General features: G+C 39.7%; 1 protein-coding gene across 1 annotated transcript in view; it reads right to left on the bottom strand.

Moving 5' to 3' along the window:
- CDH2 (cadherin 2) overlaps nucleotides 1–16,695 on the bottom strand; it is a 214,401-nt gene extending 197,706 nt beyond the window's left edge. The window contains exon 1 of the mRNA XM_079109462.1: nucleotides 16,561–16,695. Coding sequence (XP_078965588.1) covers nucleotides 16,561–16,620 — 60 coding nt within the window. The 5' untranslated portion in view covers nucleotides 16,621–16,695. The remainder of the gene's footprint in view (nucleotides 1–16,560) is intronic.
- Between the last annotated feature and the right edge of the window lie 653 nt (nucleotides 16,696–17,348).

Here is a 17,348-nt window from a genome sequence, read left to right on the forward strand (position 1 = left end):
AAGAAAAAAGGAGTCCAATGTTGGGGGTCAAACAAGTCAAGAGTCCCAGAAGAGACTGGGGCTTCTGGCAGAGGACACGGGTGCATGACTCAGGCGCTGCATGTTTTTCAACTTGGTGGTTTGCAGTCTTGATTGCGCACTGTGGCTGGTTTTTATAGTTGGGCAGGTGGCTTTTAACATCAAGAGACTTTAATTCGTAAACCACAGGGTGTTTTGATCTTTATGTGTGACCACAACTTAGGGTGGTTTATTCTTCAGGAAAGTGGCTGTTAGAGAAGTAGGGCCTCAAACAAAAATAGTGGACTTTTGGAAAGGCCACAGGCCAAGGGTCTCGGAAAAGAGGACCACAGTAACCTTAGCCAGTGGTACACAGATCTGGGCAAGAGCTGCTGCAGCCTGGCCTTGGCAAGGATCTGAGGCAGTTCCAGACTTCTGGAATTGCCACCAACCTGAAGTAGCATGGGCCAATGAGGTACAGAAAAACAGGGTAACTTCAATATCTACTATCTAAAGACTAGTGAGCAGTACAGTATGTACAATTTTTAAAATGATAACAAGCTCAAGAGCCCTCTCAAGAATCTCACTGTAAATTATTTCTGACAGGTCTAAAAGAGCTGCAAAGCGTTGGCCTGCCTTTGTTTCAAATGCCACTCTGCATTTAGAGGGAAAAAGGGCACATCTTGAATTTTCATGGCTTGACCACAGGCTCAAGGGCCAGCACCCACCAAGTGGTCTGGATGGTCTTTATAAAGTAAAGAGAAATCTAGTGTTGAAGAAGGCTTGCTTTTGGCCAAAGCAACCTCATAAATGGCATGGAAAGAGCCAATGTGGCAAGAGACAAAAAAAAAAAAAAAACCTACTCCCAAGAGGGCTTGTCACCAGTCACCCACAGATGGAGCCCACACTGGTGCCAGTACTGTTGTCAGACTCAAGCAGCTCAAAGAAAAGGAGGCCTGAATATGCTGGTTGTGAACTGAAACTCAACTGGGAGAGATATCCAGTGGGAGGTCAAGTTTAGGACCTGGGTTGGGTGAGTGGAAGGGAGAACACCTGTGCACACTGCGTTCTCTTTCAGAAAGATGGCATTTGGGTTATTGCGACCAGAGTTCAAGGTTCAGAAATGACTCATGGTACCCATCTTCTCTGATGCTTAGACCTTGCAGCATCCAGGAAAGGCTGAAACAGAGAATGTTTCCTTGGCCCACTCTCAGGCCTTCCCTCAGATAATCAAATCATGGGTTCTCTTTCTACTAAGGTTTCTGAAACATGTAGCACAGGCTCTAGAAACCAGTTGGGTTGCTCTAACTCTTCCAAGAGCCGGGATTGATTTGCTTTCTAAATCTGGAGGCTGTTAAGACAATTGCTATGATCATCTCACGTACCCCATTAGGATTTGGGACTCTAAAAAGTGAAGCGTTAGCTCTTCTAAGACATCAGGAAGTTGGGAGCAAGACTGCCTTGATGGACGTGCATCTCTACCCTTGGAGAAGTCACCTCGCTTTTGCATGAGCCAACAGAGGATGGTTAAAAATCATGGGCTCAATGGCTAATTCAAGATCTGAGCCCATTGGCATACCACTTTTATTCCCTACTACCATGTAATAGAGATTACACTAGCAATAACAACCCTGAGCTCCATCTACCTCTTTGGTGAGTCTGGATAAAAAAAATGGGCATACAGAATGCAGGCTCTTCATCAGCTCTTTTCTGCAGGGAGCAACCTAAAGCCAATCAGTTGAAATAATGTTACACTGCAGGTCTTACAGGGCAACACATCAGGTAGGATAGTCCAAATCCTGCAGTCAAAAATGGAAGACAGTGGGTAATTAATTGGAAACATCTATGCTACATCCCCCAACCTTGTCCTTATCAGTTATAATAAAAAAAAATAAGTTACATTTTTGTTCTCATTTGGTAATTCTTTTGTCTCATTTGTCCAGAATTTAGATGGATGAGAAACACTATTTTTAATAGCCCTTCAAAGACAACAAAATTAACTATAAAAATATCACTATCTTAGTGCTCAAAGGCTAAGGCTTAAAGATTAAAAGGAAGTCATGCCAAATAGCATGGTTGTATCACCAGCAAGGCAACAGCCATGAGCCCTTTAAGCTGGCTTGTCGCCCAGGGCCTGCAAGCAGACAACCAGGACTTTGCAAGTGGGTGGGGAGGCTGAGAGCTGGGAACAGACAGTCACATGTATCCCCGGATTACCAAGTGAGCAGAGTTCTGGGACAAACTACTGTAAGATCAGGAGGAACAGTAATTTATAGAAGGAACCACAAACATAGCATGCATGAGGTCCTAGCTTCCATTCGCAGCACCTCAAACACAAACAAAAAGCATCCAAATCCTCTTGCTCCCACTGGGTTTAGTATTTTGCAGATTTTCAAGGAACTCCTTGAGTAAATAACAGAAAGGTGTAACTCAGTTCAAGCCGTCTGCCACTTCTCAGCTAGCAGTGTGCTTTGCTGTAGTGGTTTTAAACCAGGCTCTGCTCAGATGTTTGTGAAGCAGATAATGATAACAATGACCATCTCTAACAATACCTTCCTATCTGCAGGGGACATAGGTGAGTTTAGATTACATGAAACAATGCAGGTAAAATGCTTGTTCTGGCACACATTAAGCATATCAAGCAAATACTATATTTAATTAGCTTTCAAGAAGAATCACAATCCTTGGAAACATCTTCATACAAGCCATGACTGAAGATGTTAGGTGAAGAGCATAGCCAGCAAGGCCAAGCTACAGGGACGCTATAAACGTCATTCAAGACGCTAGTGTTCACTTGATGGAGGAAGAAGAGGCCAAAACAAACATAAACACATTCTCAAACTCAGTAAACAGAAAAATTCAAATTAAACCAAGAAAAGAACTACCACTATACAGTCCATCAGAGTGTCAAAAAATATTAGTTTGACTGTAACAAGTATCTAAAATTATGGGGAAAAGGAATGTATGAAGTGCTAGTGGACAATTCAGAAAACACTCTTGCACTGGCTAGTAAAGATGAATATGTGCTTGGCTTGCAACCCAGCCATTCTACTCACAGGTACAGGTACAGAGCAGAACAGTGTTCTCATACCTGAGCCAGACACAGGAATGCTCAAGAATGTGGACTTACTGTGGACTTACTGATTCAGAAGCTCAGCAGGGGGATGGTGTGTTTTAGCAAGTTTCCTGGTGATTCCTACATAAGCTAAAGTTTGAAAGACACAGCCCTGGAGTACTGCAGGCATTCCTGGTATTCCAGGTGGCATGTATAGGAATGTTGATAGCAGCGGAAATCTGAAATTACACACCCAGGTCCATCAACAATAAACCAAATAAGAAAGCTGTACCATCTCTGTAGCAAGCAACGGTCTTTCTACATTACGAAAATGAACGAATTATAGCTACGTGACTAGGCTGAATAAATCTTACAGACATAATGCTGAACAGAAAGAGTAAATCACAGAAAAATGTATGATTATATACACATACACACACGTGCATGACATGTTTATACTTCTATGCATGAGATACATACATATATGACATTTCTCTATATCTACATATTTAAAGAATTATATACATAGATGATGAAGCTATAAAAGAAAGCAATGAATAAATATTAGAAAAATCAGGATAGTAGTTATCTCTGGGAGGAAGAAGGGAAATGGGAGCAATATTCTGGGAACTTTTCTTCAACTGGCTAGTAGTTAATACAGATGTATTTATATACATTATTTTCAAGTGTACACATATGCTTTATATATTCCTTTACTGTACTATATTTCAAATAAAAGTTTTTTTAAAAGGGTTAACTTAGAATATACAAAAAAAATAGAAATATGTGTTAATTTACTTTAGCTTTTTTTTCTTTTAACTTGAATTCAAATGCACATTAAACCCAGGAGTGCAAAACGTGGACATGTGAGCTAACCCATCCAAGTTTGATGTCCTCATATATAAAATGGGTATGATGTATTTGAGAATTAAATAAATTGATACACACTTATATGCTTAGAACGGTGCCTAGAACATAGGAATATGGCAAAAATAATAGCTATTATTAATAATAATATTATTATTATTAATCACATTTTTCTGTGATTTACTCTTTCTGTTCAGCATTATGTCTGTAAGATTTATTCAGCCTAGTCATGTAGCTATAATTCGTTCATTTTTCTAATGTAGAAAGAGCGTTGCTTGCTACAGAGATGGTACAGCTTTCTTATTTGGTTTATTGTTGATGGACCTGGGTGTGCTACAAATGGTACAGCTTTCTTATTTGGTTTATTGTTGATGGACCTGGGAAGAATTATACAAAGCTAAAAGCAACATTTTCTGCACTTAATTTTGTCAATAAATTATCAGCATCTATAAGAACGATGACTCCACCTTCACTTTTTGCAGATGCTGCTGATACCATCCAATATGGTAACATCACACTCAACCCTCTCCTCTATGGGGTCCTCAATGTCATGTTAAATGTATTCAGAGATTCAGTAACTCTGGTTCCAGGTTAGTCTCAATACAATCATACACTCACATGTCTACATGTATGCATGAGTCCGTACCAGAATATTCAATAATTAAATCAAAGAAGGAAGAGATCTAGGAGTAGACACCAGAACACTCCCTGCCCAACTGCCTGCTACTTCCAAATCCAATCACTAGCAGAATAACCCTGCATATACACAAATCCTTTTCCCTAATTATAAAGATGTTAGCATTGTATCAGCCTAGATAACCTCTGTTAATTTAAGGAGGATTGTTAAAATATGTGCCTTTCAATTTTGGTTTCTAAGGGTGGTCCAAGGAACACTGGTGGTAGATCATCCACGCGGAACGTAAGTCATCCAGCTATAACACTGAACATAGAGCAAAGCCTTGCACATGTTAAATGCTCAAACTTACCCAAATAATTACATTTTCCCTTGACTATGTTTGTGTAAAACAATGGTAATGACTAGGTTTCCAAATTTTCAAAGATCTAACATGTCACTCACTGCATGAAGGCACTTTTCTATACACACGTAGAACCATTTACTCGTCACAGTAACCCCACAGTAGTACTGATTATCCCCACTTCATAAATGGGCATACTAAGAGACAGAAATGTCTAATAGGTTGACAACATTCACACAACAAATAGGGGTCGGAGCCAGGGAAACAATGTAGGATCTTAACTCCAGGGTCCTCTTTCTTAACCACTATACCATGCTGCCTTTCTAGGCCTTCACATCAGGGTAACTGAAGACAGAAGAAAGAAAGAGATCCCAAAACATGTAGAAATGTTATGCTTGATAAAGGAAGTCTTTCAGTTCAGAAAAACAGAAATTTTATTTGACCAATGAGGATAAGTATGATGTTATGTGCATGCATGTTTTATACATACATATATAATCCTGGAGGGAAAAGAAGACCCCTCCATTTCACACCACAATCAAATTTCAGGGAAGTAAAATATCTAAATGTGAAAATATAAATAGGTAAGTAAAATCTGACATAGCATGAAGTTTCAGAAAGCTGTTAATTTATATCTTGGCTCACCTACTAGAGTAGTATTCCAGAAAAAAAAATCATATATATATATATTATATATATATGTTTATTTTAATTATGAAGAATTGAGATTAAAGAAAATAAGAAATTGAAATCTTGGCAATATCCATTACATATGCAAATACAGTAAAAAACTAACCAGTTTTCAAAAATTCTTTTATTTTCTATCTTAAAATATTATATATAATCTGCAGAATAATCCATTATTATCTACATTTAAATATACCACAATTTCCCTTTTAAACAAAGTCCCATCAAGAAGATCTCAAATAAAGGGAAAGATCATAAACCAAACTATGTATTTAACTCAGTTTCATTTACAAATTACTAAAATCAACTTACAAATTATATCAATGGTTATATTTGTCCCTAAAGATTTTTATTTATTTGTCAGAGAATACAGAACTGTAAATAATATTTAATATTAAAAACATACACACTATATATAAACAATTACTCCTATGGTTAAAAAAAACATAAAAAATGTGTAAGGGCTAAATAGGTTAAATACAAATTATGTATCAATAAGCTAAGTCCACAAGAGTACAATCGTCTTAAATATAGTAAAAAAAAAAGTCTACACATGTAAAAACATAAATAAATTAGAGCTTCCCTAATGCAAACAAACCCCTGATGGGCAACTAACTATGGAATTTAATTTCTTAGTCTTCATCACTGTGCACAGACTCCTCCATCTACATTCTAGACCTAACATGGACCTATTATAAACGGAAAGGCCTTAAGAAGGAAGGATCTTTGTTGGCATGGTGGTGCACAACTGTAATCCCAGCAGCTTGGGAGGCTGAGGCAGGAGGACTGCACATTCAAAGTCAGCCTCAGCAACTTAGCAAGGCCCTGAGCAATACCCAGTACTGGGAAAAAAAAAAAAAAAAAAAAAAAAACTTTGAACAAGAATGATCACTCTGCAACCCTCCCAGCCTCTCAGATCTTTGTTTTTATTCCCCACTCTGGAGGGGTCTAATGGGGATTCAACCTAGGGGTGCTTTACCACTGAGCTTCATCACCAGTTTATTTTTTTTTTTTTTTTCTGTTTTGAGACAGGGTCTCACTAAGTTGCTGTGGCTGGCCTTGAATCTGTGATCCTCCAGTCTTGGCCTCCCATGTCTCTGGACTATAGATGTGCACCATTACACTTGGCTCACTCCCAGATCTTTAAAAAAGCTACACAAATGCAAAAGAGGGTCAACTGTATCCAAATGTATGCTGAAAAGTCAGAAAACTAGCAGTGTGAGGCATTATAAACTCCTTCATGTAAGCTTTTTAAAATTAAAAGCCTGAATAAAAAACGGGGTAGGGCCTTGCTGAAAAGTGGGTCACCAGGAAGCTCAGAGAAGGTATTAAGAAGCATCATAAAAAGATTAGGATCTGTTAACACCCAAGTCTACTGCATGGAAACTTATGAAGAGAAAGATATTTAGTGCTTTGCTTCTGCCCTCCTTCTGATAAATGCAAGGGCAAGAAAGGCTGTAATTCCAAATATCTTTGGCTCTTGACTTCAGCAATATTGGCCAATTACCAGACTACAGAAAAAAATATCTGAATAGGAAAACACACAAAAGGTGTTAGCATCTGGATACCATCAATGTACAAGTGATCTTTAGCTGCAATGAAACGATTTATCTTTTTTATTATCAATTTCCAACTTCCTTAACTTCCCAGATATTTCTACAGTGCCCATGAATCTTTCTTAATTTTGAGACGACTACAAATATACATGACATAAATATATGATTTTATGCATTACGTGGAAGATACCTGATATAAAACACTATGGTGTATGATTTCATAATTACAAGAAAAAGCAACAAAAATCTATGTTGTTAGAAATCAAGTAAATAGTTATTATTGGCGGATGGCTATAAGTTGGAAAGAGGTGTTCCTAGGTTGTTGGTAAAGGTATTCTCATGCAATGCTGATTAAACAGTTTCTTCAGTACATTTAGCAGAATGTCCATTTATATGTGCAATTTCCTGAAATGCATCTGATGTTTCCATAAAATAAATGTGTGTGTGCTTGCATGTGTATGTGTAATCTGAATTATGAATTCCATTAAATGAGGCAGCAAGATATTAGAACCCAATCTTTGAGATGTTGATACCAAATAGCTTCTATCAAGGGTGGATGTCAAGAAGCTACAAAAAGCCAATATTTTGGCTATACACAACAAATTTTATTTACTGAACCAGAAAGTCACAAAGAATGAACTTCAGACTTTGAACCTTTGTGTTAACCGATTAAGACAACAAAAGGCAAAAAAAAAAAAAAAAAAAAAAAAAAAGTGTTCACAATCTCTACTTTATGAAAGATTTATGTTAAGCAGGCATGGATTACATCCTCTTTTAACTTAATAAAATAAATTTTTTTTTTTTTTTTTTTTTTTTAGGTTTCACTTAATAGCTTCCCAACCAACTTAATAAACATTTTGGGCAAGATTACAGACAAGTCAAGTGTATCCACCCATCCACAACAGGTCAAGTTACAAATAAAACAGTTCTAAGCTTTCTCCACAGCAAACAAATCAGTGCCTGTTACCCAGTTACTCCACAGAATATTCACAGGAAATATTCACTATTTGCAGTAAATCCTGTTGAGATACAGACATACATATTTTAAGATACCAAAAAACTTCATTTGGGGGGAAAACAAGGTAATTCAAAATAATCAAACATGGAAAATGTGCCATTCAACATAAACACATTTCAAAAATTGGTGATGGAGTCGCCTGAATTTATTTTCACAGTTGAGAATATGGAAAAAACATTTTCAAAAGAAAAACATGGTCTATAGACCAAGAGTTTATAAGCTCTTAGAGAGTAGCATCAGTTTGTGGATTCACAAATATATACACATATTTTTTTTTTAAGCTGGGCACAGTGGTACATGCCTATAATTTCAGCTACTCAGAGGCTGAGGCAGAAGGATCTCAAGCTCAAGGCCAGACTCACAAACTGAGGGAGACTTTGTCTATAAATAAATAAAATAAAAGGGCTGAAGGTGTACTTCAGTGATAGAGTGACCCTGGGTTCAATCCCTAGTACTGCACAAAATAACAAATTTATTTTTGAGCACTTCTCATCATATTACTTGTTGATCAACACAATTTGAAAACTTTGAAAAATGTTCATTTTGTTTTTTCTTTTTCCAAAAGAAATTATAAAAGGTGAATGAACATCTTAAGCATTACATTTTGGTTTCAAATACCAGAAGAAAGCAAAGTATGTAAGGTCAAGATTAAATAGAGAGTGTAACTCAAGAGTTAACTATAGAAAATAAAATAACCAACTCAGTAGAAAGGAACTGAAAACGTTCGTGTGATATTCTTCCCTAAGTAGTAGATAAAAAGGGCTGTCGCGTGATGAAGAGGGAGAATCATGTGCTCTGGAGTCGAGTTCAGCTTTACTGTGACAGATGCGGGTGTATTATGAATTTCCAAACTGACTCAGTTCCAGTTTCACCATCTCTAAGACAGAAATAAAACCATCTATCTTAGAGGGTTACAGAAATAATGAACTGAAATAACATGAAATTAAATATACTTAATTTTTAAGATTGAATACTAATAATTTTAAAAATGTTCTGAAGTGGTAGCAAATATCTAAAATTTCAATGGTTTCTGATATATGTGCTCTTCTGAATTATTCAAATGGCTTATTATAACTACTAAATACAAAATACACTGGGAAATGCTGTAAAACTGCAAATGTGGGAAAAATAATTAAAATGGCAGTCCTTACAACCCTTACTAAAAATTAAAAACATTGAAGTCCAGTATCTGATGTAAAAGAAAGTTGAAAACCAGGTACAACATGGTGGCACAGGCCTGTAATCCTAGCAGCTCAGGGAACTAAGGCAGGAGGATCACAAGTTCAAAGCCAGTCTCAGCAATTTAGCAAAGAAAGACTTAAGCAACTTACCAAGACTCTAGTATGGAAAAAGGAAAAAAGAAGTTGAATAAAACTCAAATTTTACTTTAATAATGAGGAAAGAGTAGTCATTTGACTTTTCAATTCCCAAATTGCTGGAACAGTAAAGATTCCAATTTATGCTTCTTTTAATTTTTTATTTTTAAACAATTCCTCATCCACCAAAACATTAAATAATTCATTGGAATGAGCAGAGAATCAGGATATAAATGTTTTAAGTTATGAGGGCCAAGTAATTTTTTTTTAAAAATTAGCACAAACACTAATGTTGAAATTTTAACTACAATATGTAGTAGTATGCAAGAGCACTACTAAGCAGCCTGCCTGCCTTCCTACCTTCCTCTTTTCTTCCTTCTTTCTAGTGCTATGCATGCATATTTTGTGAACAAAAACTTTAGAACAGATCATGGATCAAGCATCTCTCCAAGTTACTTTATTATGCATGTCATATTATATTTATAATAGCACCTCCTTTTAAGTAACTCAAGCTGTTTTAAAAATATTACATAACGAATTCTCTTAATTCTCTACTTGGAAAACTCCAAGTTGAATTGTTTACTTGAAAATCAAGGCAGTCACTAGACCAGAATATCTGTTCCTATTCTAACTATTCTTCTGTATCTCAAGTTCCAGATGCTGGTAAGAGCCACATCAGACTACACATACACCATGAGAATAAATAAAAATAACATATTCCCCCCCAAGTGATCAGCCAGGAGAACTATAAGAAATATCACAATGGTTTAATGAAAAAACAAAATCCCCCAGGCACAGAAAGTACAATATGGTCCTTCCAAGAGGTCAACATGGAAACTTATCCATTATTCAGCCTATCTTCCTTTGAACCTACTTAAAGAGTCCAGCCTACTACTGGTTCTTCTAGATTAACTTCGGAGTGTTCTAATGATAGTTTAGGCCATCTTCAGCTTACTTATACTCTTCTTCATTTTCTATTCTTCAATTACATCTGATTATCTGTGGTTTTATCCAGTTGGTTGACATTCAGAAGCCTGAAATCGCAGTGATTATTTTGGCTGGCCCCCTGTGTAGCTTTTCCAGGTGCGCAACTATTCTGCAAACATGGAGTGATTTCATAATCATCTTCTTGAAGCCAAAGTAGTAAATCTAAATGTGCCATTCAGTAGGAGTTCTCAAATCTGGCTGAATGTTACACCGTAATTTATTAAATCATTTCTAACTGATGGACATTTAGTAATGAACTAATCCAATCTTGTAATCAGAAATAATGCCTCCATAAATATTTTCCACAGGAATACCTGTAGAAAAGTAACTAGAGAAGGACTAGGACAAGGGGTGATAGATTTATTGCTGACCATTTCACTCAATTCAATGGATTCTATGGAGGCTATCTTCTCTCAACATGGAGCATAAAAGAAATAAGATAAGTAATTTCTATTCTCAGTAACATTATTTTCTTTAAATCTATTTCCCTTCCCCCCAATAGTTTAACTTTCACCAGTAAAAGCAGCACAGTTAATGCAGAAAATTTAAATGTAAAAGAACATGAATACGCAGATGATTTTTAACCCACTGTGTATAATAAACTATTATTAATTGTTAAGAAGCCTTCAAAAAATCACTTTCTACTCCTCTGAAAATCCTTACATTTTAAGTGAAAATTACAAATTTAATTTGAAAATTACAAATTTTTTGAAGAGATATTTGAGATATTTTCAGACAACTCCCAAATCACAGAAAACTGGAAAATCCATTAAAGACCAGCTAATTTTACCAGGACCAAGATTTTACTGTTGAGGAAAATGAGGTCACAGGAGTTTAAGAGAGGAGATTCCATTAGCACCAGATTAGAAACCCGGGCTTCCCACCCTTTACACTAGCTCTTGCCCTTGAAACTATAAGTGCAGCTCATTTGCACCAGTTAATTCATTATGCCCAACCCACATGTCATCACACACACAAAATAATTAAGTGTTGACTCATGTCAAACTGTACTGAATGTTGCAGGAGACACATATGTAGAAAGCATCCCTCAACATTAAATACACACACACACACACACACACGTGCGCACACACCTACATACACATACAACCCAAGAGCTCTGAATGATGTTATTTCATCTATTCTCATGGGGCCTGTATATTCTGAAGTGGCCTACATATAAGGAAGATCACATAAGGAAGTAGAATGAGTACTTAAGATTAACAAAGAAGAAGAAACTGAGCAAGACTACTTACGTGTAACCTAAATTTCCTTTAAAAACAAACTCTAACATAAGTCATGATCTTTAAATTCATCTTTCAAAAGGTCCCATTTATCTTCTGAATTCACTTTATTTTGCCTACTCTAAGCCTAACACTTTATATATATGTGTATATATATATATATATATGATATAGCTATTAAATATATATGATATAGCTCTTACTAAAATATTAATTCATATATGCCTCTTCTCCAGCATAAAGTGGTTGTTTAATTAAAATGTTTTATGATATCTCACTAAACATAAAGATTAGCAGTTGCTTAAATGGATATAATTTCTTAAAAACTTAAAAATACAATTTTAGTAGGAAAAACACAGAAACATGAGGCATTATGACTTGTTGCTACAAATTATATTTCAATTTATAGTTCTTTACCCAACCTGAATATACTTAATTTCTAGAAGGTGGACTGATGACAGATATAAAATACTTATTAAATGAAAAAATCCAAATTTCAAATCCATCATACTTTTAAATGATTGATAAAATTCACTGCCAAGTCTGAGAAATGCTTAAACTTGATTACTTTTTGTATTTGAGCCAAAAGAACAAATTTGAATAATGTTAACTTGGGCAAAAATGGTAGCATGTATATACAAACACTACACTTCTTAAATAACAGCTCTGATTTTCCTTGAAAAATCACTCTTCTAACTTGAGAATATCCCCTTGAAAACAGGATGGGGATCTGAGTCACTTAGGATTAAAAAAGAAAAAGAAGCAGCAGCATTTTAAAGCATGATTAACTATTGCTTTAAGTCTTGACATTTTCCGATTAATAACCCTAAAGCTTAATGAGGCACAACAGATTTTAAGAATTGAAAATTTTTAATGAAAAAGAAAATTAAGGATGATTTGTTGCAATATATTGTCACCAAAACAATCTTCCAGAAAGATTTATCTATATGCAAAATTTGAAAATATTAAAAAAGAATTTCCTCTTAAAGTCTCATTTTGAATTTTTGGAAGAAAGTCAGGGCAGACTTCCATGCAAGTACAAAAATCAAAAAGTATACTCTGTATATTCTGAACTTGTTTTTGAAGACTGTGTGTGTGTATATTCATCTGTTAAAATATGCCCATAAAATATTTTAGAATATGCTAATTATCATTTCTCAAATCACACCAAGTGCATTTGTACTGGACCACCTATTAGGATGTACTGGACCACCTATTAGGAATAATAATACCCCAAGATAAGAAAGTTCCAAAGATATACATAACTATGTTCTATATAAACTGTGAAAACAAACTAAGTTAATTCTTCTTACTTTCACAACTTAAGTTATAGAGACAGATGAAAAACAAATATGAGCACTGAGAATAAGTACGTTTTGTATTTCAAATGATTACTCAGTTTCATATTTTCACATCCTGAAATAAAGCTTTTCTTTTTTATGTGTTCCCTATGTCTAATAGCAATCTCTTTATAGTCTGCATGTAACAGGTGGAAAATACATATGGTTTTTGCATCTTTTTTTCAGGGGCCTCACAAGAATCGAAACTAGGGCTTATAAAAGATTAAGAATCTAAAATTTCTATGAACACTCTTGTCTCAAACCCCATTCAAGTATATTTACATTAGAACAATGGGCTAAGCAATTAAGATGTGAACTAGAAAAACAAAACAAGTTTCTAATCTATTAATTACTGGGTCAGTAGTAGAAGTAAAATTGATTTTTTTTCTCTAATGATAAACCTATGTAAGGATGTGAAAATCATATGTACAAGGTGAAAGGAAAGCTAATCATAACTGTCATATAAAGTTTTATCATGTAGCCAGTGAAGTTTAATGTTCAAAATCTTTTTTAATGTAAAGAACAATGGTAATAAGTTAAGCTGAGGAAGAACACAGAAAAGCTTGAAGCTGAATATCAAATGTAAAATTGACTAGAATTATGAATCTAGATTAACAATTAACTAATAAAGAATCTCTCAAAGTAAAACAAGGATCATGGACACTTCAGTTAACAAAAGCACAGTCCTCTAAACATTCAAGTATGTTTAACTTGTCTGAGGGAAAAAAAAAGCTAGTTCTGAATCTACACTAATAACTTCCCCATTCTCTTTTCTGCAACTCTTGGCTGCTTCCTCTGGACTGAAGAAAGCTAGACTTTAATAGCAGATGATCATAGAGGAAGCACGTTCACCTTGCAGATAGATCTTTGTGGTGCTCCTGTATAAAGCAGACTGTTAGATTAAAGTCATTTCTAATCTCAGTTGTACAAAACACATGGAGCACTTAACCCCCAAACTCACCTTACATAAACTCTCCTGTCTCCATTCTTAATGATCTTTCAAGTCATTCAATGTTACTGCTCACCCTGCACTCATGAATTAGAAGACTGACAAGAGACTTAACCAAGCTACAATATCCTTGTGAAAATTTATAAAAGTCAACATCAGCATAGAAGAAACCCAGAAGGAATATGCATGGGAAAAGATAAGCCTATTTTCTAACGTTTACATGCAGTATTTTTAAAATGCTTAAAGAAAAAATTACGTCCAAAATTCACACCTGACTTCAAGGCAGATAACTAAAAGAGGAATTGAGATTGCTCTACATTTTGACTTTCCATGGTACTAATGACTAATAAATACCTCCCACCCTAACTTCACTGCACAGTATTCAATAAGAACTTACACTTGGATAAAACTTTGTGAAAATAACCATGTACTGCTGGATTCACACTCAAGATCTGTTGTCTACGAATAAATAAGATCACTCAATTATGTATGAAAAATAGTTTTCTAAAGTAACCCTTTCTTGATTTATGATATCTCCTTTGTTAAAGAGAAATATGATACACATAGGATTCTCAACTTTGTCTTGCCTTCCCTTTAACTTAAAACATTCTGAAGTAACACTTCTTTTTTTCTTCCCCTGCAGCTTAACCTCTTTCAAAAAATCTCATTTTTTTTTAAAGAAGAAACAATAAATGAAATGACAGTAGGTGAAAGAATGAGGAGTGTGCGCTGGAAGAATAAAGGGCGGTTTTATAACAGGAGGTACTTTTGTTAGCAAGTGACTGGCAGGTCTCCTCCTCCAAGTTAGAAAAAAAAAAAAAAAAATTCCCATCCACTCCCCAAAACTGCAGAGGCCAAAAATGTCTGGTCTAATAGTTCTAAAATCCCAGAGTCAGAGTCAGAGGGAGTGGAGGGAAGGGGGAGATGGAGATTGTCGAGTGGGGGAAGCGGGGAGAGAAAGACCAGCAGGAGACCAAGGAACAAAAGGAGAAACCCAAGACTGGGGAAAGGAAGGATCGGACCCTGCGGCCTAGGAGCGGGCGCTAGGGAAAGCCGAGCTGCAAAGTGGAAGAGCAGGACTCCAGAGGCAGAGAGCGGAGTGGGGCAGGGCCTGGCGAGCCGCACCATGGCGCACCATGGACAGGGCTCAGCGCGGCCGCGGCCCACACCCCTCTAGGGGGCGGTGGGAGAAAGCTCCAGAGACCGCGGGCGCCGTTCCTGTCCCAACACTACGCCCGCGGGTCCCCGGCGGCCCGGGCGAGCCAGCCCCTGACCCAGGAAGACCAAGAAGGGGGCGATCCGCACCATCTGTCCCCACCTCCCACTCCCGCCCCCAACCCCGCGCAGTAGCACTTCCGAGCCGCGCCCGCACTTGTATGGGCTGCCACCCGCCAGGCCACCGCCTCCCCCAGATGGCTGCGCGCAGGGGGCTCTAGGGCAGATTTCCCTGACCCGCTGCGAGGATGGACACACCCCTCTCCTTCAGCCTCCTCCGGCCTCCACTGCAGAGGAGGGCAAACAAGAGACCCCAACATAGCCCCCGCCCTGCAGGATGGTCGAGGCCGAGACTGAAAAGAGTGTCCTCCCGGGATCCGCCTCGCGGCTGGTAGGGGGTTGGCGGGGGACACGATCTGGCCGGACCCCTCGAAAAAGTTAGGCAGCAGGCCGGGCTCGGGGCCAGAGCCGCGGAGTGTCAAGGGAACCTGCGACCTGCCTGGAGCAGGTGCTTCCTGCCGCGGAGAAGCCTTCCAGTACAGTCAATGAAAAGGCTCGGCGGCGCTCTCAAGAGTATGAAAAGTGCGGAAAGCCCCAAGCTGTGCGTCCCCGGGACACACGCAAGGCAGAGGCATCCGGACGGAGCTAGAGAAATAGTACCCACGTAACCGAACTTCGCCCCACTCCGCCCGCTACCCGTGTGCGGGTCCGGGGTCTGGGTGCTAAGGCGCCGGCCCGCAAACACTCCTCGGGGGTCGGGGACGAGGCTTTCTTTCCAGGTGGACCAACACAGAGAATTGTGGGGGCAAAAGAAGAAAAAGAAAAAGAGGTTGGGGTAAAGACAATAGGACAGCAGAGCCCTTAGGCACCAGGCTGCGCGCGGGTGCCAGGGTGGGGTGGGGTAAAAGCAAGTCCCGTAACTAAGACACCAGAGTGAGAATTCCTATTGCAAACTCGCGACCCGTCCCTGAAGGAAGAAAGATTTCGAGCAAAGTGCAATGCGAGGGGTGAGAAGCACAGAAGACTGCAAAACCTGGGAGTTATCCTGCCTCACGCTTGGGCTGCCTGGGGACATCCCGCAGAAGCTCTCCTGGCCCCGAAGGAAAAGCAAAGGGGGCCCGCGATCGACCCCCGCCAGCCCTGCCAGAGGAGGCGCATAAGACCAGCTGGCCCCGGCAGCCCTGCCCCTGCACCCGGCCGGAGCCTCGTGCCTGCGCAGTTCCCGGCCGCGCGGTGCGGCACCTCCCTTCCCGGGTGCGCAGCCCGGCCCCGCAGCAGCGCGGGGAACAAAGGGACCCGGCGCCGCCCTCCCCACCCCGCCCGCAGCCCGACCCGCGGGGACCGCCGCGTACCTGAAGCAGGGCCGCCAGCAGCGGCAGCAGGGTCCGCGGCGCTCCCGCTATCCGGCACATGGAGGCGGAGAGGGGCCGAGCGAGGAGCCGGAGGCGGCGGCGGAGGCAGCGGCAGCACCAACAGCGGCGCGGAGAGACGGCTCCAGGCAGTTTCCACCCCCTTCCCTTCCCCTCCCCACCCCACCCCCTTCTCCGCTGCTCTCCTCTCCCCGCCAATGGAGAGCGAGCTGATGACAAATAGCGGGCCGCGGAGTCCGCGGGACTCGCACCAGGAGTAATAAAACAGACCGAGAGATGGGGAGAAGGGCGGGGGTGCGTGTGAGTGTGTGTGCGCACGAATGTGTGTGTGTGTGTGTGAGAGAGAGCGGTGTGTGTGTGTGTGTGTGTGTGTGTGTGTGTGTGTGTGTGTGTGTAGGCGGCCGCGGTGGCAGCGCAGGCAGCTCCGCTCCGGCCCGGCGCGCAGCGGAAGCCGCTAGGGATGCAGCGGCGGGGACCTTGGCCGGTGTTGGATGCGGAGGTGGAAGTGGAGCGGATGGCGCTCCCCAGGAGCTCCTCAACGCGAGGTTTCGGGCTCGTGGTTTTGCTTCCTCCGGCTCTCCTCTCCAGGGCCGCTCAGTGCGACGAAGATGCGGGGGAGAGCGCGGCGGGGAGGGCGCTCTGGGCCGTGCGCTCTTTGCCCACAAAGGGCAGCGATCCCGCTGCCCTTGCCTCTGCGTGGGGACCGAGGGCCTCTTTTTGGCTCCCCTTTCCTGTCCCCCGGCTAGTTGGAGACTGTTCTCCGGCCTCGG

The sequence above is a fragment of the Sciurus vulgaris genome, assembly GCF_902686455.1.
Source record: "Sciurus vulgaris genome assembly, chromosome: 13".
NCBI lineage: Eukaryota > Metazoa > Chordata > Mammalia > Rodentia > Sciuridae > Sciurus > Sciurus vulgaris.